The following is a 23,720-nucleotide window of genomic DNA, read 5'->3' on the forward strand; positions in this document are numbered from 1 at the left end:
ATATGTTTGGCCATAATCTACTATGAAGTGAAAAATTCAAATATTGTAACCTAAAAATTTGAATATTTTCTTACATCTTTACATAGGCGTCGGACCCGGGGGGGGGGGGGGGCGGGGCTTAGCCCTTACCTTGAAAGAAGAAAATATTAAAATATTGAGATGTTGGAGTCACAGGTATACTAGCCCCCCCCCCCCCAACGGATTAGGAATTGCAAGATTTGTGGGAAAAACATTTTGTTAGGTAAGAATTTTGTTTTTGGAACTAAAGGTACCCCCCCCCCCCACGGATTAGGATTTTCATGATTTTGGGAATTAGGTTTTATTCTTTTTAGTCTAGCCCCCCCCCCCCACTTTCAATTTGCTTCCGACGCCACTGCTTTATATAGACCTCGTAGTCTCAATGAGATTAACATAGTATAAAAATGGCCACGACCACCTAGTCCTCTTAAAAAAGACAAAAAATGTAAAATACAAGAAGATGGATTTAACGAAAGCAGTTTTCATTTAAAGGAAACTGTCAAATTCACTGTCTGGCAACAAGTTCCAAGTGCTGGCTTGGTCCGTCATAGTTCAACATCAGGACTACGAAAACAAAGTTAGTCAGTCCTGTCATGAAGAGGTAAATCCACATGAATCCTCGGTCCAACTTCTCCGCCATCAGGTTCCATTGCATGGTGGATGGGATCAGAAATTCGGAGAGTCGATGACGCAATTTTCCCAGCGCATGCGCTGATCTGCCGACAAATCGAGAGACATCGGAGGAAATGTCGAATTCCTGATTCTGGAAATTGCCATGGTGATTAGGTTGGGCGGGTTGTTTGAAATACGCACACAGAACAACAGTTGAGAATATGCAGGAAACGCACACTAACAGCATCGAGACTGAGAAGTACACGGCGAGATAGGGCGCAGTCTCCGCCGAGGATGGAAGCATGTCCTGGACCAGCAAGAGGAACACGGTGAGGGAGAGAAGCACGGTGATCTGTAGGCTGATCTTCTCCCCCGATTCCACAGGGAGAATGAAACCCAAGATTGTCAGTGCAGTCACGATGAAGCTGGGGAAGATGATTGTTATTATGTAAAATATAGGTTTTCGTTTAAGATGGAGATAGAAGGTCGTGTCTACGTACGACTCGTTGCAGCAACCGTAGAACAGTTCGTGTCTCTTGGCCATGGTGTCGACCACGTCCCATTCACTATGGGCCAGAAAGCTGGAAATGTCTACCGTGCGTTTCTTGCTTCTCATGTCAATGTATTTACCACTGTATATCCAGGAACCGAATTTAAGACTACACACTTGATGGTCAAGGGGGAAGTAACTGACGTCCATTTTACACACAGCGGTGACGATGGAGGGGAAATTGTAAATTACCTCCCCTCGGTAGTTAACCAAAGCCCTGTAGTTTTCCATTCCCGGTAGGTTTTCTTCGTCATTGACGCCTTCAAACAATGTAATATCAGGGGTCCATATTTCATCAAAAGGTAGCACTATTTCGTTGAGTCCATTGAAGTCTGCAGGATTCCATTGGAGTCTACGGTCATTCCAATTCAAACGCACCCAAATCTTCAGCCGGATCAATTGTTGTTTCTCGACGAGTTCAACGATGTCTCGCAATGCAATTTCGATGTTCACGACGAGGCGCTTTCCATTCTTGCAAGATGGCATCACACTCGACAGATACGATGTTGAATGTATATAATTATACAAACTTGTGGTGTCTTCTCGGCTTTCACAAAAACGGACTTTCATAACAATAATCAGCATCAAAACCAAAGGAATCCAAATCGCCTGACGATTCCTTTTCATTGCCATCCACTTGAGGACGATGCCCTCTCCCTCTCTCTTTCCCTCTAGATAAAAATTTGAAATGGACTTTACACACTTTGGTTGTTGTAACAACAGAATCCCTTACCCTCAAATGGCCTCAAGACACTTTGTCGCAAGACGCCTTAATTGTTGTCCTCTCCGATATACTATAGTAATCCTCTTACTGTGATAATAAAATATACAAATTGACTAAACAATGATTATCTCATTTATCAGCTATCTTATTTTTAATAACATAGTATACCTGCGGTGAAATAATGATGTAATCCGTCGGTTTGAAAGGTAATAGCTCAACCGTGCGAAGACCATTTTTTCCCGACTCGTTACATTATTAAACAAAGAGCAAATTTATTCACTCAACACCCATTAATATATCAATGAGTTTAATTTATTTACTCAACACAATTTTCGTAAATCTTCAGATGTAAACAATGCCATAATCAAGGGAATTAGAAATTACATGTATTTCAATTACCGGTAGGGTTGTCATCTCAATGTCCAACGTGGATCGACATTCAAATAACAAAAATATTTCTAAGAATAACAAAATAAATGTAATAACGATCACAATGAACTGAAATATATAAAATAATATTATTTTCGTCTATTTGGCCGTTTATTTGTTACTGAATTATTTAATAAAATCATTTTTCTCAACCAAAAACGGTTATAAAACCATGCTGTTTGTCACGGGGGATCATAGACCTATTTTCGGTAATTTTACAATGAGATTTTAACAAGTTTGAATTTAATTTTTCAGAGGATGGAGGAGAGATCCTCCCTCTCTATAGACTTGTATTTGAGTCGCAATTTCTGTCACTTTTAATTCATTTATTGTGATATACCTTGTTTGTCTATTAAATTGTGGAGTTATAGAAGTGTTGTTTCAGTGACTAAAATTGCAACACCTCAACGTGTTTGGTCAGCAAAAATATACGATATATATCTTAAGATTCTAAATCTTATAAGTTGACGTACCCGATTTTTGACACTGAACTAGTACAAATAAAATCACCTACATAATAAGGACATTGGGGAAGAAATAAATAAATATGAAAATTGGTTTTAATATCAAAACAACAGAGAGATGTAGTTTTGATAACTTATATGTTATATTAATGTTGTAAATTATAAAGACATATGTACTTTTTTGGCTAAAAATGTCGCGTAAGGTGATCTATGACTTACCCCCCCCCCCCCCCCCCCAAAAAAAAATACTGAACAACAGTTTGATAAATAAGTTTAACTATTCTAATACATGTACTAGAAAAAGTAATAAAATCCTCAACATCCTTAAGTTTTTCTCGTTTATTTTAAAAAAAATTTTTTTTTTTGCACACAGTCGGTCACTGACTGATGTCTACATTTGTTTATACACCGGGTGTAATAATCCCAGATTAACCAATGCAGGTTTGATAAGCACAGTTTGGGTTTGAAATTTAAGCATCAATCTAAGATAATGCAGTGCGATGACAATACATGTACAATTTTGTCACACAGTGTTACAGAATAGTAAGGATTTACTTGTAGGCTATCGTAACGAACATTTTAAAAAAGAAGAGAACGAGACATTTTCAACTTAAATCCATGGTTTTTAAAATTTAAAAACGGATAACAGAGTGGTATTTTGCAACTTAAATTCATGGTTTTTAAAATTGGAATACGGATAAAAGAATGGTACAGTATTTGCAACATGATTAATACATGTCTCATATTGATATTTCAAATACATGTAGTGATATCATTAATAAATCATAACTATATTATCTGGTCACTGCCGTCATAACTTATCATAGTCGCTAGCATTATGATGCAATTTATGACATTCAGACCGACATATATGTACATGAAGACTCGATCTAAAACGATAGCAAGAATTTCCCAATCATTGGCCAGCGTGCTGCTCACAATGTCTTCAATCTCTCTGTCGTCTTTTTCAGATTTCCACTTGTCCCCGAACTGATCGGGCAGACGTCTTTCACCATGCGGTTCTGGGTCAATTTCAGGCTTATCAGTTTCGGATACGTTTTCTTGAACATCTACATTAGACTGCGTGGACTGTTTTATACGAATTTCGTGAAGTTCGTTAGCGCTTAAAGAATACACATACGGGTGCGAAATCTTCTTCACAATGATTTCCGTTTCAACGAAGTCGCCACCTATTTCAATTTTTAAGAATCTGCGAAGCTTTATCAAAAAGAGACGGCGAATCCTATCGGACATTGGGTGCTCCGCCGGCGACCTGTAGTGCACATGCGTCACTATTCCAGACATCAGACACGCCAGACACACTAATAGCATAGAAATACTGAAGTAACTGGCAAGAATAGGAATATGATCCGAGTCAGATGGCAGCTTGTCTTGCAGGAGGACAAGAAAAACTGACAGGGAAAGGAGTACCGTCATCTGCAGCGCAATCTTTTCTCCCGAGGTGGGCGGCAGGAAGAAGCCAACAACAGTTAGGCTTGTTATCACAAAGCACGGGAAGATGATAGTCACCATGTAAAATGTCGGCTTTCTTCGCAAATGGATATGCAATCTGATATCGGGAAAGGGATCCGTGCAACATGGATAGTAAAACACGCGCTTGATGGCTTTCGTCCGGACTAAACCCCATTCATTGTGAAGCGTGAAAGTGGATATGTCGGAACTGTCCCCGTCCGGCTCCCATTGTAAGAGTGTGCCACTGTATGCCCAAGAACCGAACGTCAGATTACAGAGCTGGTGATCAAACGGGAAATAGGTCACAGTTACTCGACAGACGCTGGTGATGACAGTAGGGAAGCTATAACCGACCTCCCCTTTGTAAGACACAAACGCACGGTAATCCTCCAGTCCCGGCATATTACCCTCGTCGCTAATGCCCTCGAAAACGAAAATGTCCGGAGTCCATATTTTATCATATGGGAAGACAATCTCGGTTTGGTTACGGAAGAAAAACGGATCCCAAGTTAGCATGCAGTCGGTCCAAGTCAGTCGAACCCAGATATTCAGCCGTATGACTTGGCGGGTTTCCATCAACTCCACTATGTCTCTGACCGCTGTTCCGAGCCTAACTGTCACGTGGGATTGGTTTCCGCACAGGGGTATGACGTCAGGGCTATATTTAGACGAGTTCAAAAGGTGTTCGAATAGTTCTGCGCTTTGCGGTTTTACCACTTGGCTGAAGCACGCGTTGAACAGCGTTATAATTGTGAACACAGAAGTATATCGTGCGATAATTTTATCTGCATGCGTTCGTTCAATTACTTTACACTCCATTGTACGTATGTGATGTTTGTTCTTATTTTTACATATGTCGTGTCATGACCTGAAAATAAATGTTTAAAAAAAATGTACATTTAGTAAATATTTAACAGTGATCTACTAATTATTGAGTTTTATCATGAAGATCAAGTTCTAGGTTTGACTTATTGTAAATCGCCAAGATAATCGTCTATGTGCCGCATAGAATACACACGATGTTCATCCATTTCAATCATGCATACACTTTGTGCATAACTATAACTAAAAATGCGGCCACACGATGTGATTTTCAACCGATTCTATTCCTATGATATCGACTAAAAATCAATACGATTGTCCATTGAAGTACTAGTCGAAATCGACAGAAAATCGATAAATGTTGCATCATGTGACCGTATCTAAAAACTGTTTTCCAACTACATCATAAAAATAGAAAATAAACTTACCTTATTTATCACTCGTGTCTGAGCAACGTCCATAGCATGTAACTATGACGTCATTCTGTTCATGAAAGATTTTAGCACGTTTCAAAAAATTCTGCTTGTGTAAATATTTATCCTAAAAATGTGATATCTATAAATTAAGTACCTCCCTTCCCCATGTGCAAATGTTCCTGATTTTTTTCACTATATTTTGTCTTCGAACTATATCAACAATACGGAACTTTTATTGAAATATCATTTTAGAATATAATTGTGGGTGGGGCAGGACCAGTGAAGCATTCAGCCATATTAAATGTATTAGATAAAGTTATCAAAAATTAACCTTGGACCACTTAGCAGAAAAAAACCTACATCGATTCCTCCTAGAAAAAAACCCTTCCTGATATGCGTCTTAGCAAAGATGTTCATTAAGAACAAAGCACGGTTGGCGTATATACCGCAGATTTGACCTTTCTGCACTAAATATTATCGCTATGCATTGAATGAAACATCAACAAATGGAACTGTTCAACAGTCATCATCAGCAAAATTATATAATTAAAATATATTAAAATAAACCAAATTGAAATAGAAAATATTTTACATTACCAATTAAATTAATTATAATTTGTAATTTAATGAATTTATTCGTTTTATTTTAAGAATGACACAATGAAAAATAACGCCGTTTGACATTTCTCATCAATGCCGATGCCTTTAGATATAATGGACGAAATGTGATAAACTGTATATTGATAATTCGGCAATTTTATAGGCTTTCAAGACTGTTAATTTTTTTTAATTTATAAAATTACACATGCGTATACTTAATAGACACATGTTCAACCCCTTTCAGCTTTTAAGAAGGAATCACATGTCAGTCGTGTGTCCAAGTAATTTCTAAATAAAATAAAAAAATGATATTCATTCAAAGCCGAGTATAAGTTCTTGTAGTGTAGTTCTTATGATGTTTCAATCTGCATTTAATTGAATAGTATAGTTCTCTAGATGCTTTGAATACAAATTAAAATAAAATGTCGAAAACACATATCCTCGATTATAAGCCGACTCCAGTATAGCGATGAAAATAAAACTTACTTCTAGTATTACAAAGTTCAAACGAAAATAATCACTCGTAAAATTAATAATATAAAGTTATGAAAAAGTAATACATGTACTAGTAAGTTATGGATCTTTTATATGCAAAAAAAAAAAAAAAAATTAAAAAAAAATTAGTGGCAATATTATACTCTATTATTATGGCGGAATATTATATACTAGTCTATGGCGAGGTATGGATTATCACCTTGATTAAAACTTTGTGCAAGTTTGTTTGGCATAAATCCAGTAAGTTTACGTTATGTCGTAACAGTTACGACGAAGAAAGCAACAACACACGCCGTACGTGTGTTCTCCTGTAAAATCAGTTGGCTCAAATGAGCTGATCGAAGATAAAACACATTTCTCAGATTGACAATTACTGGAAAAAAACCCGTTATTGATAATCTTTATTGCGAAATATATAACACTAAATCATAAAGTTACACATCAATTTCATTGCCATGTTTAGAAAGCATAACAGAAAAAAATGTAATGGCAGTTATGCCGTTTAATAGGACGTATATTCCCATGAACAAACGATCAAGGATGAATGCCAATAGTTCCCATTCATTGGGATCTTCACAAATATCCTCTTGGCCTTTAAACTCAATGTCTTCAACATCCACTGGGATGTTTCCATGGGATTCTTTGGCAATGTTTCCATTGGAACTTATCACATGGTCATCAGACTTTATGGTGTTGTTTGAATCGGAGTGCCTTGCTTTTGATTGGCTGTTGTGACGTAGAAGATGTTTTTCAATGCTTTTCACGGCATGCATAAACCTACCTTGTTTGATAATTACTTGTGACGTGCAGGTGGTTTTAACGGAACTGACACAAACTAACTTCCGAAGTTTGTCCAGAAAGAGGCTGCGAAGAATGGGATGCATTTTGTATCTCTCTGGAGATTTATAATGCACGTGCATCACTATTCCAGACATTATACTGGACAGACACACCAACAGCATGGAAAAAGCAAAGTAAATGGCAAGGTATGGAAAGTGATCCGAGTCCGAGGGAAGTTTGTCTTGTACCAGAAATAGGAACACCGTAAGCGACAAAAGCACTGTCATTTGCAAGGAAATTTTTTCTCCGGAAATGGGTGGCAAAACGAAGCCCATGAAAGTTAAACTGGTGATGACAAAGCACGGGAAGATAATGGTCACAACGTAAAATGTCGGTTTTCTTTTCAGATAAATACGGACGATAATATCTGGAAATGGATCTGAACAACACAAGTAGTAGGCGACTCGTTTCTTGAGCTTTGTTGACTCCAGGCTCCATTCGTTGTGCAGCTGGAAGTTGTCAATATCGGCGCTGTCCCCGGCGGCCTCTAAGTCAATCTGCTTACCAGTGTACACCCATGATCCGAAAGTCAGTATACATACTTGCCTATCAAATGGGAAGTACGTCACGACCACCCGGCACACAGTGGTAATGATTGTCGCAAAATTGTAACTCACTTCTCCATCGGAAGTGACGTAGGCTCTATAGCGATCCATGTCAGGCATATTGGCTTCATCACAGACGCTTTCAAATAAGGTTATGTCGGGAATCCAGATCTTCTCATACGGAATCACAATATTAGTTATGTTGTCAAATTTCGAAGGGTCCCACTTTAACACGCAGTCTTTCCATCTTAACCGCATCCAAATTTTCAGACGGATAATTTGCTGCACTTCTATAAGCTCGACAATGTCTCTTACTGCTAGGCCAATTTTAACTGTCAGGTGACTTTGGTTGCCACAAATTGGTATAACATCGCGGTTGTACCTGGATGGGTCGAGAAGATATTCGGACAGTGCTCGACTTTGTTGCGTGTTTTGTTGACCATAACAAGAGTTGATCAACAAAGTCAAGAAGAATGTAACAGCTACAGTCGCGGAAATTCGATGCATCTTCTTTTTCTGAACGGGTGTCCTCTTGTCATGTCAAGGCAAGGAGTACGTCTCTTCCATATTGATTTCTACAAAACAGTTCGACATTTAGTGAGCAAGCACAAAAATATTCATAAATAAATCAGCATTCAGATAAATAAATTAAGCAACCGTTTATTTAGAACCACAACAAATGTAGTCTTTAGATTAATTAATTTAAATTAATGCCTTCATTTCGAACAAAAATATAAGGAAAATGTCATTTTAACGACATTATTACGTTATGCGAAGAAATAATATTCAATCGGTGATTTAGCGTTGTCTTATACAAATGTACTGTATACATTTGCGTACTCTAGTACTATACATTATGACAAAGTAGCCTTTCCATCCGGGTGGGGGGGGGGGGGGGGGGCAAAGATGAAGTTACTATTTTAATACTATGTTTGGTCTCGATCTTTGCATTTGTCTATCTTCGTGTACATCTTTACTACTCTCGTAGAAAAATTATAATTTTATATATACCGCGGTATACATGCGCCGTTAATATTGTTTTTATTAAAGTTCAATTTGTTTTGCCTCGGACTAGAATGTCTCGACGTCAATGGATGAATCGCGTCACGTGATTGCCTTATAAATTTCTTTACACGGCAAGCGTTTAAATTTATACGGCAACATGGCGGACGTAACGTTATTTGAGCTGATTTTTTTTTACACAAACGTTCAACCATACCTTTAATTTTTAAGCCTCCAAATATTTAGAGTGACCCCCCTTTGCCCATGACGTGAAGGTAAAAAATAAGAGAATAAACTCAATTAAGCTATGAATTTAATTGTTATATTTGAAAATAGACGTTATAAAGCTTTTTAACTTCTTTAAGATGTAGAAATAACAATATGGCATTATTTGGGTTCAAAATGCTAATACAAATTTCTTGTACGTGAGCAGTAAATTTAAACTAAATTTTAGCAACTCTTTTTTTTATTTAAGAGGGGAATGGAAATTATTATATCATAAACTTGAGACTGATTTATCTAACGTTATTTTCAAAAATTTGAAAATCAAAATAAGAAAATAAAAGTTCAAAATTACTACATACGTCCCCTATTTTACACATGAACATCCTTTCATAGTGGATCTTAATTTTAAAAACTCTCTCCACCTTAATAAGTTACTAATATTTTTAACATTGTTATTCGAGTCTAGCGTGAGGGTTTGTGTAGAAAAAATAACCCAGTCAATTCAACCATGTGAAATAGAAGAGCATCGGAGTGACCCCGCGCCGCATCTATGTATCTTTTAATTATAAAGAGCCAATATTGATGAAAAAGATATTGTATTCTAAATTTTTGTTTTTAATATAAATTCATATCTACATAGGGGTCTGCATGTAGGAAGCTGTCTAATGTCGATAATCAACACAACAAAGGCTCTGACAACGTCCATCAATGGTGGACAAGGGGAACAACTCTAACGTAAATTAATAGAGAAGTGCATTAAAAACCAGCCAGCTGAGAGATACTTATTTCTTACAATGAGCGTAAACGATGTTTAGAAAGTATCATTAGAGAGTTGACAACTAAACACTAAGATGTGAAAAGTAGTATTACTGAGGCCATTCATTGTTTTAACTTTTGAACCGTTCTATCCTACTTACCGGTTTTGTTGCGCCCAAAATTTCGTGACGCTAGATTGTGACGTCATTTAACATGGCCTTTTTCCCTTCTCTCTCTCTCTCTCTCTCTCTCTCTCTCTCTCTCTCTCTCTCTCTCTCTCTCTCTCTCTCTCTCTCTCTCTCTCTCTCTCTCTCTCTCTCTCTGCAACACTGCCAAGACTGGTTTTACAAAAGAACTTACGACCAGATTTATAAATGCTCATTATAAAAAAGTGACTATGTATTTAAATTCATTCCAAATTAAGATACTTAACGTTATAGGAATTAAAATTGTTTAAGCTAAATGTTGTTTTTTATATAATAGAGAGGTTGAGATTTTAAACGTGTACGGGTACGCGTACGTGTGTTAAAACTACACGTACACGTTTTTGTAATTTATCAGTTGAGATTTCTTAACTTGTATGATATAAATGTGTACGTAAATCGACGCAGTTTTGTGACATGAATTTATTTAGTTAATTCCAAATAAATGGTAAATTTCTTATCAATTTTCATGCAAATGAAGTTTAAAAAAATATATATTGTATCATAAAAATACATTCACTCATCAATAAGATTTTATTTGTTGTAATAAGCTACAAGTTTGTAGAAGACGACACTAGAGAGGTTAAGCATTTGAACGTGTACGTCTACGGGTACGTGTAGAACTACAAGCATGTTTACACGTACAAAAATTAAGCGTATGTTTAATAAACTGTTCTTGTAAATGAACGTGAAAAATAATTATAGATTTAACATTTTCAATATGTTCAATTTAGTCTCACTGTTCATGAAATAATTCAATGAATTTGATGAAACCAAAAGCACAGTCGTCCTTAACCTATCGTCTGCTTTACATAAAACAACTTTTGATATACACAAGGTATGTATTTCTTTTGAAAAATGCTACAAGTTTACACCTCCGTGTACTTTTAATTTTACACGTTTTGTACAACTTGTAGAATTACGCGGCATGCAGAAATTATGACGTATTACACATTAAATTAGGGAATTCCCCTCTTTACACGTACTCGTACACGTACACGTTCAAATGCTTAACCTCTCTACTCTACAAATTTAGAGAACGTGTAGAAACAATGTCGTCACAAAAACTGATGACGTATTACGCGAAGAATTTAGGTGATTCCCCTAGTTCACGTACACGTACCCGAACACGTTTGAAATCTCAACCTCTCTATTACTTTTGTTCAATAAAGATCATTCCACGAGACTAATAATATTTAAGACTTCATCGTAAGTTCTTTTGTAAAACGCAGCTGATCTTTGCTTACTTTAGTTCAATCCACAAAGGGAAGAAAAATAAACTGAAACTGCGAGTGTCATCAATTTTCTGCCAGTTTTGTTCTTTTGCTTTAATTTTTTTTTTAATGCTATCTCAATTTCACATAATAAACTGGTTTTTATTTGAGTCTTATGATTTAAAAGCATTTCTATTTGCCATTAAAAAACAATTTCCTTTACAGGATTCACAAATACAAATACAGGCAAACCGAAAGTGAAACAGTGTTTGGACCTAAGCACAAACTAACACCGGTGATAACATTTAGTCCTTGAAAATAATCGATAAATTCGATGTAATGTATTCTTAAACACTGTTTTTCAAGGAAACTTATTTATAGATGCCTTGTAAATAGTCAAATTTTAAATGGTACGAACAATTCAGATATTTTCTGTAGTCGTACATTATATGTATTCCTACGCCAGAGTTCAACATATCCGTAAATCTCCGACAAGCAGAGAGTCTCTCTTGCTTATCGTAGATTAACGGAGACAGACGAGACTCGGTACATCGAATTACCGAAATGACAGAATTTACAGAAATTACACCTGAATTTATGAATCGATCCATACTATTTCTTTGAAATATCGAATACTGATACGTAGTTTGATGGAATTAATTCTTTGAATATTACACATGATTCATATGGGGTTTTCGCGAAATTCTTGTCGGAGAATAATTCATTTCTTTTAAAAATGTGCATAATTCAAATACATATAGGAAACTACTTGCCATGCAAAGTAATATATCGTTGATTCTAAAATAAATAATAAACGATAAAATCAACTCCCGTCAGTTCTTCAGTACTTTGTTAAAATTGATTTTATGGTTAAAACTAATTAAATGATGGAATAGAAAAACAAAGCAGTGATTTATCCTTTAATTACTTTTAATCAAAAGACAAGTAAAATTTTAGGCAAGGTTAAGTGCAATACAAGTACATTGAGTAATACTGTATTTCAGACAATGTAAAGTTATTGCATCTGTCACTGGTTTATGGGGAACTGTTCATGTATAACATGTATGTTTATAATTCATAATAATAATTTTAAAAACGAGGATACATGTAATAATAAGTTAATGAAAATAAACTTAAATAAAAACAAGTCTATTCATTGAAGACATCAATATTCAATGATTGCTCTTTTATGGACAAATTAAAAAAAATAATGATGAAATTGGAGCAAACCATAAGAAAAATCTTAATCAAATTACAACACTTTTTCAAATTTTTCTATGTAGTTGTATGATATAACCCCCCCCCCCAAAAAAAAATTATTTGAATACACGTTACATTTATGAGAACAAACATACATGGAATAGTGCCCATATTAAACAGTTTAATAAACACCAAATTAAGTATCCTTTTTAAGAAGATTGCAAACTTAGACGATTGCACATACTGTACCGTATATGTTTTTTAAAACTATTACAATTTTGTGTTAAAAGATTGTTACAATATATAATACCATATACACAATAAGAAGCGTGATATAAAGTTGGAGTATTTCTATATACTGTGGGTGCATCATCTTGACGTCATGTTTCGGACATTACTGTGCTTTGTGGTGACATGTACGTTTTTTTTTTTAAAAATCGGGTAACAAAAATACCTTTCCATCAAATAGAATGAAACTTTACATATCAATAAAATAAGTGTTGGTGCATAAGTTAACTGTTAGATATGACTATTATGAAAAATATACGATAGACAGCCACTTTGTCTTCATATTTCTCAATTGACCCTTTTATCTGGTTACATGTATTTTCACAATAATCCAATTTTCCAGATAACATTTACATCGCTAAATATTCAAAACGCAAAAATCATGTACAGTATTGCTTGCTTTAAGATACCTTTTAAATAGCAGATGATGACATACGCAAATAAAAATTTGTTGTCCCCTATTTTCGAAAATTTTGTATCACGCGAAAAGAAAACCCCGAATATACCATAATTATTCTATATATATCCCTGATCAGATAGACTGATTAATTGTCAGACAACGATTTCACTCTAAATTCTTGGTAAGAGTATCAACACAGGAAGTTATCCTTGCACCTGATAAAGTAAACAATTAAAAAAGAAATAATAAAAAATAGAATTATAACACAAAACACATTGGGTTTTTTTTCCATTGTAAAACTACTCCCTGCAGTGTCATAATTGTAACTAACAAAATTAATAAGGACCAAATTCAAGCATGGTACAAATGTACCTGATTATAAAAAAAAACAAGAAAAAAGAAAAAAAAACCCCTGGCTTCTAGAGTATGCTTGATACATGAATACTGGTACATGTAATAACAGACTAGAAAGTTAATGTATTTTCCCCCAATAAACACATCTCATTTATCAATGTTTATAAAATCATCAGATGCTTTACCAGACTTATAGTGACCAAGATTATTCATACAAAAATAATATCATTTTCTACATGTATCTTTGTATAAGTTATTGCTCATTTAAGTGAAAGTGTATACATGTACATAAACAATGTAAAAACAGATTTCTGCCAAGTATAAAATTGTTATCATTCCAGTTTTACATAGTGTATCAATAGTACCGGTATACATGTCATACATAACAGATCATGTATGAATACAGTACAAAATGTACATGTACATGCAAAAATATTCCATTTCTTATTATTTTATAAAATGGAAAGTACAAACAACTTTAACATTATATACATGTACACAGTACATAAATACATATGATGCGGTATGTGGATTCTTTAATACCCTTCGCTTGATTAACAAATCTTAAATAAACAAATTTTAACAACTTGTCTTCATGAAAATATGAAGTAAACTTGACTTTACACAACACACAACCACCCTAAACAATATCCCCAATCCCCCATCCCACCCCAAATATTAAAACATTTGGCACAAGTTTCAAAGATGAACAACCTGCAATGTATATAAATTAACTTCAGTTAACCTTTTACATCTTCAAGGATCTCTGTTATAACTGATGCCTTATCTCCTTCCAATGTATTGCTACAGTCTGTGATTTCTACATTTGGTACACAACTTTTGCTAGTATCTGTACCATCTACTGACTCATTGATTTTGGATACATCTGTATCTACATGGGACTTTTCAGTGTCTGGACATTGGCTATACAAAACGTCACTGTTACACAAGTCTTCCATGGACATGACCAAGTTCTTTTTAACATCATCTGGGTTTCCAATATCCTCCTTGGGAAAATTTTCAGCTCCTTTGCTGGCCCCTGTCTTTTCTGCAGATTTATCATTGGATTTTTGAGGGACTGATGGTTCAGCATCCTTCAGAGGCGAACTATCTGCAGATGATGTATCTTTTAATTCCCGAGAGTCCCTCTTTGTAGAATTACGCCTTGAAATCCCTTCTCTTCGTGCCGAAGGTGCTTTTAACAGACCCTTTGTTTTGATCAGCTCCTCATCAAGGGGATTAACTCTGTTTACAGCAGTGAGGGTTTCTCTCTCTTCCTCTGCTATGCGGATAGCATCAACTCTAAATCAGGAAAGCAAAATTTAATATCGATTCAAATTAAAATGATAGAGGTTATCGAAAAAGATATCAGAAACTGCACTTCAATCGACATTAGATTTCAAGATCAACTCGACAACGAAATCCCCAAAAATTTGTATTCAACAAATTTTTATGAAACCAGGGTAAGAACTGTAACTAAGAAGCATTTAACTAATCAAGAACAATACAGGTACTTTTATAGTATATTTGACCACACAAGTACATACCTGTGCTGTGAGTCTGGCTGCATTGTACTGATCTCTTCAAACATGGCGGCTATGTTGCTGTCTTGGTCACTTTCCTTACTTGATTGGGTCAGCCTTGAAAAAAAAAACATTGTAAAATCATTTTTATAATATTGTAAAATATTTTAAATCAATTCCAAATTTATGTTACATAAAAATGAGTTGAAGCTATCCAAAAAGGACTAAAACACCCCCTCCTTCCTACTTTATCCATGCCATGTTGATAATGACATGACCTCGGCTAAATGAAAGTTGATTACCAGTTGCATACCAGATGATATAAAATTACTTCAATTTCAACGAATTTCAAGTAATGGATCAGTCTAAAATTTACCTCAAAGGATGTTCTGATAAATAATAAATTAACAAGAATTAAACCCTAAGCTGTGTTTTAAAAAATAAAGAATTTGATCCACTGAATGATCTTTAACAAATAAAATATATACCGTATTAAACCATTTCTTAACAACTATTTTGATATATACAGTTATATTTACTGGTCAATAAATAAAATCACTGATTAATTTATAATTAATAAGCATTCATCAATTTGGTGGTAAGTTCTATCATAAAACACAGCCCTGTATTTTCAAATAATGAAATATATAAAATGGATGCTGAATCCTACTTTGGAGCCAGTCTTTCAGTAACCGAGGCGATAGACTTGACGAAGGAGCCCAGCTGTGTCAGAATGGTGTTCATGTGGCCAGTCTCCTGCTTCAGTCTCAAAATATCACTCAGTTGACCTACATGAAAAAAAATAAGAAGTGTTACCTTTTTCTGTACTGGTAAACGCAACATAAAATGTTTGGACCCTATACTTAGAGCAATGTGAAACACCTCACCTTTGAACACTTCCTGTTCTGTTGCCATCTTTTTTATAACCTCCTCCCAATGCTGTAAATAAAAAATCATATAACATTAGGTTATGTATTTCATTTTTGGGAGAGTTTTATAGTAAACTTATACATTTTGCAATGTATTCTGTTTCGCATTTTTGGCAGAAAGCGGCTTCCACTTCATCAAGTACATTGCCAAATGTCATCCATGTACATGTATATGCACATAAATGAGTGCATTAAAAATTGTGCTTTTAACGTCAAATCTGTTCTACTAATAACCATATGAAAAAATATTTTTTGACCAAATACTGTACATGCTAAATACACCCAGTAATATATTTACAGTAATTTTACAGACTACAGACCTTCTCCAGAGATGGCTGTTTATTCTCTGTCAGGAGGAACAGATTATCCAGGTCTTTCTGTAAGTCTGTGATCTCCTCCTGTAGGTCAGACAAGGCAGATGTCTTGATCAGACATCGCCTCAGGGTCAGGTCTCGCTGTAACTCCTGGACATTGTACTTTAGTTTCTCAATCCGCTGACAATAAAGCTAAAAATGAGGCAAAGATTGTGCATGAGTAATTTGAGATTGTGAAAACAATAAAATGTGGATACATTTTTATGGAAAAATGGTGAATTTCTTATTTCTCAAAACGGAGTAAATAAAGTTAAAAAAATTATCAATTGATTTTAGGAAATTTCTAAATAATGTTTTCAAGGGAGTATAAAAATTTTACCTTATGGGAAGTTTCAAATTCTCCACAGTGGTCTGCAAAGGTGCTTTTGGAGTCAATGAAGGATATCTTGGGCAGAGTATAGCCTCGTCGCCCGTACTGAACAGAGCCGCCGCTACAGTGCTGCCGCGAGTTCATGGTGCACGTGGTGAGGGTGGTGGTCATCGACATGGAACTGAATATAAACCAGGAATTCAACAAAATTATTCATCAAAAATGAAATTATAGCCTGAGTAAGCTGCATTACTCTTCTATTTACATGACCTGTACCTTGGAATGCTGGGGGTGGAGTTTGTGAGGGGTGGGGATGCGGTGATGTTACCAAGAGGGCCGGGCACTCTAGAAGGGAACAGCAGTGGCTCCAAACACCTGAAAATAACCCAAAAATAAAGGATTATAAATGCTGCAAAAAAACAACCTACTGGTAGATACGTCTTGTTTCAACATACTTTTAATTGGCAATAATGTCATAATTGCACTGATCTTACTTGGAGTATTGCACTTTGTAGTGAGTAGTAATCTGTCCACTCTGCGAGGGATGGAGGGGGTGTTGTTGATTTATAATAGATTTCAGACGATCCATTAAGATCTGGGGGGGAAAATGATGAAAAATTTGAACTCTTATGTCATGGGAATACCGTACACATTTTATTCTTTGAACAAAAAAAAATTAACTCTCAATAAATTGAAAATGTAATAATTGAATACAAATCTACATGAAAATATTCTTACATAAGCCAAATCTAGAAATTCGAATCGATTGGCTGAACTGGTGAATGCTGAACATGTGACTAGGTGGGTGTGTAGGGTGGGTAATAATGTGCTCAAGGTGGATAACTCCTTCTTGAAAATTTTCTCCTTTTCTTGGTATTGCCTGTCAAAATAAAATGAATAAATAAATTTTCTATCATTTGGTACATGTAAGTCCAACCTTTAAAATCTGGGAAATTTACAACAATAGATTTATTAAAGCTGATAACATTTAAACTATCAGCTCTTAGGAAACAAGAATTTGCTTACTCCACAGAAAATTGTACTGGCTTTACCAAGGTGAGATTAAGCTTATATTTATCCATTTAGAATTACCTTTCTATATAAATATATTTAATAGATACTGTATATAAACTCTTAGTTTCTGCAGTGCAAGTTTTTGCATGTTGATTGCAAAATAGAAAAATAGCATTATTTTGCTAGCAATTTTTTAATAATGACTTCAAAATATTAAACACTTTTATTTGCCTTTGAATTATTTACAGGAAATTCATCTCTACTCTTACATCCAATTACCAACTATCCACATGTATGGTCAATTTAACATTTCTCAATTCTAAATACATACAGTGTATGTACATGTATGTTACACTTAAAACCAACTTAGCTTCTTGTAAAATATGTACTTGTAAAGTAGTCATTTGAGTCATCAAACACTGATAAATGTACCTGTCCACTTCATTGAGAAGTTCTGTTTTCATCTCTGTGATTTTTTCCATCATCAGGTCATACAAATCGGTGACAGCTTTTTTTTCATCTTCAGAACTTTTCTGTATTTCGGAGAGAAGAGCCTTCAGAAGGAAGATGGTGTCTCGGGCTGAGTTCTGCAGCTCTCTTACAGCCTGAAACAAAGATTGATTGCAGTTTCACAAAGACTAATTGCAGTTTTACAAGTATGACCTTGCAAAAACATAATGTACTGTACCGGTACGTTATTTTTGGTGTGCCTACGGGTATAGAAGGAGATTTTGAAATCACCAAGATTACAGGCGAGAAAATTATTGGTATATGTTTAGCTAAAGTCCTTTAAAATCTCTTACAATTATTAAAGTTTAGGTTTGAAATAAAAGTGAAGGTTAACCGACACAATTGTCAGTACTTTTACTTGAACAATCCAATTTAGCATATACAGGTGTTTAGTGTTTACCTGCATGCTTTGATCCAGTTTCTTACACCCTTGGGCATAAGCTGTCTCCAGATCCATGCAGTGTGAACGACTTTCCCTGTCAATCATAATCCATCATTCACAATATTAATAAATAATAACAACATTCATGAATTTAAACACCAATTTCTTGTTACAGCCCATTTTGAAATGACCCGCCTTTTATCTATGATGCCAACCTACATTTTCATGTCTCTGAAACAGTTGATACACAGCATGGTTTTCTTCTCTGTGGAGAACAAGATGTAGGGCTCTCTGTGAATCACTGAAAAAAAAGAAAGGAAAAAAAATCAGTTACTAAGTACTGTTTTGAATTTCATACTTCAAATATATTTATGCAAGTTCAAAATTGTAAAATCCAAATTCACGTCTGATTATTGTAAACTTAGTACTAAAAATTAAGTTCTTGTAGCAAGTCTCCATCCAGTATAATTATCTACCGGTACAAGTGAATTTCCAAATTTAGCCAGCCACCTCCTACTTTTATTGAATTTGCTCTAATGTATATTAATCATTATCAAATAAATGCCTTACAGCATTCTCTGTGGACCTCCTTGGTTCTCTTGGACAGATTGATCACATCGTGACTAGCGAACATTTTGGCTTTGTGGGTCTCCGTGCGACAATGGAGACACAGTGCTTGGGAGCAGGTGTTGCAGAAAAACATTTCGGACGAAATCTATTCAATGAAAAATATATGTCTAACCAGAAATTGGAATGTAACTGCAAACTAGGTAAAACCTAGGCAAAAATTAAATTGTTAAAGGAAATGACAAAAATACATAGAACCTTAGAATCTTTCATCATATGCATACTATAGCTATACTCTAGAAAATTGTTATTCTAAACAGTCCGATTAACTGATTGAATTATATAATGATATACAATGTAATAGACATAACTCTTATATGCACATATAATGTATGAAGATATTGTCTACATACATTGTACAATATATAAAAAGATTTTATATGTTTCCACATAAAGTAAATGCATTTACCATTGATACTTAAATAATTTCTGTGATTATTAAAGTGTATATATTATCTGAAAATATTTCAATTTGACAATGCAAACCTCATCACAGTTGGCGCATGGTTCCAGATCCTCCCGAGAACTTTGATCCACCAAGAATTTCATCAGGTGATCGGAGGAGGGCATAGATTCATTATCCTTTAGGCTTGTTACACACCTGAAAAAATATAGCATTGCCAATTTCTTTTTTGAAAATAAATAATTAGAAAGGCTTTATTAGTTACATGTATTTAATCTGTATACCGGTATATACAGAAGTTGGTACAACATGGGGTAGTTTAGCAAACTACGTAAATCAATACAGAGATGTGATTGGCGGAGGACAAGAAATCAAATCAGTCTGAGGTTGGCATTGATTTTAAGAATGGCTATATGACTTTTAAATTTGCAGAAATCTGTGTTTCCGCTGAAAGATCACATCCATGTTAACAACATGTGTATGTGTGTATAATCAAATTACAAGTAGTAAGAACTTCAATGTAGCTTTATACCATCAGAATATATTTATTTCAGATTTGGATATCTAATTTTATTTTAGATGTAGAAGATATCATGTACAGCTACGCATCTGTTTTTGTCAGTGTTTTTTTTTTATACAGTTTAACCTTACCCACACAGTGGACAGCTTAGTCTGTTGTCTGTGGCCCTGCCCCTCAGGCACTGCGAGCAGTAGCTATGGTAACATGACAAAATGCAGGGGTCGTTGTACTTCTCATTACAGAGGTAGCACTGTAGCGGGTTCCATTTCGTCACATCAATGCTGGTATTGTTTTCCAGGGACTGAAATATGTCGCCCGACATCTTCATTGAACCCGATACCTTTGTATTTTTTCTTCAGCACTGTCATCTGTATCTAAACATCTTTTCTTTTTTTAGCAGCCATCTACAAAAAGAATTTTTCAATATGCTCAGTCGACAGTGCAATTTATAAACTGGTTAGTCCAAAAAGAAAGTTTTCTTTTTCCCATAAATTGTTCCACAAAATTTACAACACTGTGCTAAACCAAGTACATCAATAATTTTTTTTTCAATGGGGTTGATTATCTTCTTTAAATGTTGTGATGTCTTAAACCATTCCAATAATTCTGTATAAATAATTGTATTAATAGCTCTGAAGTGAAAACTTTCCTTTATTAGATTTTGTAAATACTGTCATCAATCATCAATATTGTTTGCTTTTCAGTCAGAACACATACTATACTCTGTCCCGAGTTTTTGCTTCCATCACTTTTTGCATGATATTTCAATAATAGTAAATACCTTTGTGCTCAAACTACGTTCATCCACTAATATGAAAAATGTCCAGATTATCTGTTTTGAAACGCCCCCTCTACCGCTTCAGGTTTCAATACACATCCAAAAATTGAAAGTCTACAGAGATTTTGCATTGCATCAGCCATTAATAAGCCCGGATGATAACGTTAAAAAATTGTGCAACGTATTCCGAGTGTATTCCGAATGGAGAAAAGATGTAAACATTCCCCATTATAAATCTCCGTAAGAAAATTGTTTTCGTTCCTGTAAAATTTTATGAGTGAAAAGGGATAATTGTTCAATGAAGATATCTTGGATATATTCCCTTTCATCGATTTCAATTGTATTTCTTTCACATGTATGTGTATTTTTATTAAAAATCATCAAAAATTGATGGAAGCAATAACTTGGGACAGACTATAGTAAGTATTTTCTGGTGGTCTTTTTAATGTATATAAAGCTTTGACACAGGTCTTGACATCAAAAGTTTGTTGTAAGGTAAAGGATCAATAGTTAGTGAATATTGTAATATGATGCCTGAATCATGCCTAATATGTATTCTCTTTTGAGAAGTGGACACTGGACAGGCATAGTCTTGGATGTAGGCTATGCCTTTCTACTTCTCAAAAGAGAATAGCCTAACATTTATTAACCACCTCGACATCATCCAAACTATCCCAGTTGCATTTAATCTTACTACGGCTTACAAAGGATAAAAATATAATGTGTAAACATTCCATACTCTCATCTGTCTATAATACATGTAAACATTAGGTAGACTTCGAAAGAATTTCAGTACTAATACTACTTTGGACAAAAATTTAACCTATGACCATGGTAAGTTCTGCAAAATGCGTGGTTCACTGTCTGATCCGATTTTGTGCATACTCTTACAGAATGTAACTAGTATCATATATGCTGTTAAAATACATACATAAATCAACGATTTGTATTTTTTCATACACGGGGGTAAACATCCGAGTCACTTTTACCTGTAACGCCCTGTCTACACAGTAACACTGTGGCATTTCCATACCTCATAAATTTCCCGTCATGATTATTTTACAAGAAGCTATTATGCGTGCATACTTGTTCCCCCATTATCGTTAAAATTACACATTTTATGAATCTTCATACCTTTTCTTTTCCGTCAAATCATATCATAAATGGGCATGTAACTGAGAACCTTTGAGTATTCCGAGCCCGATGCAAAAAACCCAAGACGAGTTAAGTGACTAATCATGCACAGATCTAGAGCAGTCGGGCCAGGGAAGGGGGGGGGGGGGGGGGGGGGGAGGAGGAGGTCCGAACCCCTCCAGAAGAAAATTCAAACTTCTTAAATTCAATTAGTGTAGTTACGAAATTAGGCATCGGACTACACATTTCCCTTGAAAATAAAATTAAATATTTTTTGAACACCCCACCATTAAAAAAAATGCTGGATCCGCGCTTTAACGACACCAGGGACGTATATACTACTCAGGGGCGTATATACTAGTATATACGTCCCTCACTACCTCACTATACTACAGTTCAATATGGTCCAGACGATGGGAGCAAATTGCAGGTGCTGTGGAAAATGAAATCTTAGTTAACATACATGTACATGTATTTCATCATTCCGTCGTTGAAACATCAGTAAAATTGAATGAGAGTAGCCAAGGATCATTCCGCCAACTCCTTCTCATTACCGTAAAAATAAGGGGATGACCCATGTATGATAAAGTGCCTGTGGTTGGAGGGTAGGAGGTAATCGAAATTGTGGGCGGGGGTGTGCCGCTTGTCAGTGCTGCAATGTACAGTTTCATCAAATCAAAGATGGGACCAGATGAAAAATGAACCAATTGGACTATAATGTACTCAACGCTAGTTACGGGGAGAGGGTATGTCATACCCAAGGGAAACATTTCATACAGTAAAAGATTATTTTCACTCTGTTAATCCTATCAACGTCCATGTACATGAACATGTGACATGTGTGAAAAGACGACAATGCACGAAAATTAGCATCCACGAAATAATCTTATTGTTTCCTTGCACATGCAGTACAAACGCCATAAGATTGGGCAACAGTCATTGTACCAACATATATCTGAGCCCTTTTATCATGTTCATGTGCACAATTAAGATGTTTCAAGAAAACGGCAAAGGCGGAACTTTTAAACACGAAATACACATGCAATATTACATGTAGTTTGGGGTATCGATGGGCGAGGACAGCATTGTACATAATGCACCATCCAGGCACGTAGCATCGATTTTGAAAGTGGGGGGCAAACTCATCCAAAAAATCTTGACAAGCCAAAAAAAAAAAAGGGGGAAAAGGAAGTTTCCCAAAATCTTCAAAATCCTAATCCGGGGGGGGGGGGGGGGGGGGGGGGCGGGGGCTGGGGGCTGCGTACATCTATAACTCATAACTTCCATTTCTCTCTCATTTCTATTCCAATTTTTTACATACTCCCAAAAAAGTAGGGGGGGGGGGGGCGTACATCTATAACTTATAACTTCCATTTCTCTCTCATTTCTATTCCAATTTTTTACATACTCCCAAAAAAGTGGGGGGGGGGGCAACTCCATGATAATTCAATTTTTACTATGTAAATTTAAGAAAATTATTCGGTGCGAGAAAAAGTGGGGAGGGGGAGGAGGGGCCTGCCCCCCCCCCCCCCCCCCCCCGATGCTACGCGCCTGCCATCAACAAGTAAACGTACATTTATCTGAGA

General features: G+C 35.4%; 3 protein-coding genes across 4 annotated transcripts; all 3 read right to left on the reverse strand.

Moving 5' to 3' along the window:
* Positions 1 to 328: 328 nt before the first annotated feature.
* Positions 329 to 5,650, reverse strand: LOC105344746 (acetylcholine receptor subunit alpha-like 1). Of its 2 annotated transcripts, none has more exons than XM_066078869.1 (2): positions 5,521 to 5,538; positions 329 to 1,851 (listed from the first exon to the last, which is right to left on the reverse strand). In XM_066078869.1, exon 2 carries the CDS (start codon positions 1,811 to 1,813, stop codon positions 524 to 526), a length of 1,290 nt encoding a protein of 429 aa, XP_065934941.1. In that variant the 5' UTR covers positions 1,814 to 1,851; positions 5,521 to 5,538; the 3' UTR covers positions 329 to 523. The 2 variants fall into 2 exon arrangements, with proteins under 2 accessions (XP_065934941.1, XP_011450920.2); XM_011452618.4 differs by lacking the exon at positions 329 to 1,851 and adding an exon at positions 3,149 to 5,138 and having other exon boundaries at positions 5,521 to 5,650.
* Positions 5,651 to 6,987: 1,337 nt separating this feature from the next.
* Positions 6,988 to 10,179, reverse strand: LOC105344713 (acetylcholine receptor subunit alpha-like 2). The gene is made up of 2 exons (XM_011452556.4): positions 10,133 to 10,179; positions 6,988 to 8,563 (listed from the first exon to the last, which is right to left on the reverse strand). Exon 2 carries the CDS (start codon positions 8,493 to 8,495, stop codon positions 7,038 to 7,040), a length of 1,458 nt encoding a protein of 485 aa, XP_011450858.2. The 5' UTR covers positions 8,496 to 8,563; positions 10,133 to 10,179; the 3' UTR covers positions 6,988 to 7,037.
* A 3,598-nt stretch (positions 10,180 to 13,777) lies between these two features.
* LOC105344712 (RING finger protein 207) lies at positions 13,778 to 22,183 on the reverse strand. Its single transcript, XM_034481174.2, has 16 exons — positions 22,135 to 22,183; positions 20,354 to 20,626; positions 19,786 to 19,900; positions 19,243 to 19,387; positions 18,892 to 18,973; positions 18,691 to 18,766; positions 18,213 to 18,385; positions 17,505 to 17,646; positions 17,261 to 17,361; positions 17,043 to 17,141; positions 16,776 to 16,947; positions 16,403 to 16,588; positions 16,041 to 16,092; positions 15,824 to 15,941; positions 15,178 to 15,270; positions 13,778 to 14,932 (listed from the first exon to the last, which is right to left on the reverse strand). The coding sequence occupies exons 2-16, from the start codon at positions 20,548 to 20,550 to the stop codon at positions 14,371 to 14,373; spliced, it is 2,313 nt and encodes a 770-aa protein (XP_034337065.2). The 5' UTR covers positions 20,551 to 20,626; positions 22,135 to 22,183; the 3' UTR covers positions 13,778 to 14,370.
* Positions 22,184 to 23,720: the final 1,537 nt, after the last annotated feature.

The sequence above is a fragment of the Magallana gigas genome, chromosome 3, assembly GCF_963853765.1.
Source record: "Magallana gigas chromosome 3, xbMagGiga1.1, whole genome shotgun sequence".
Lineage (NCBI taxonomy): Eukaryota > Metazoa > Mollusca > Bivalvia > Ostreida > Ostreidae > Magallana > Magallana gigas.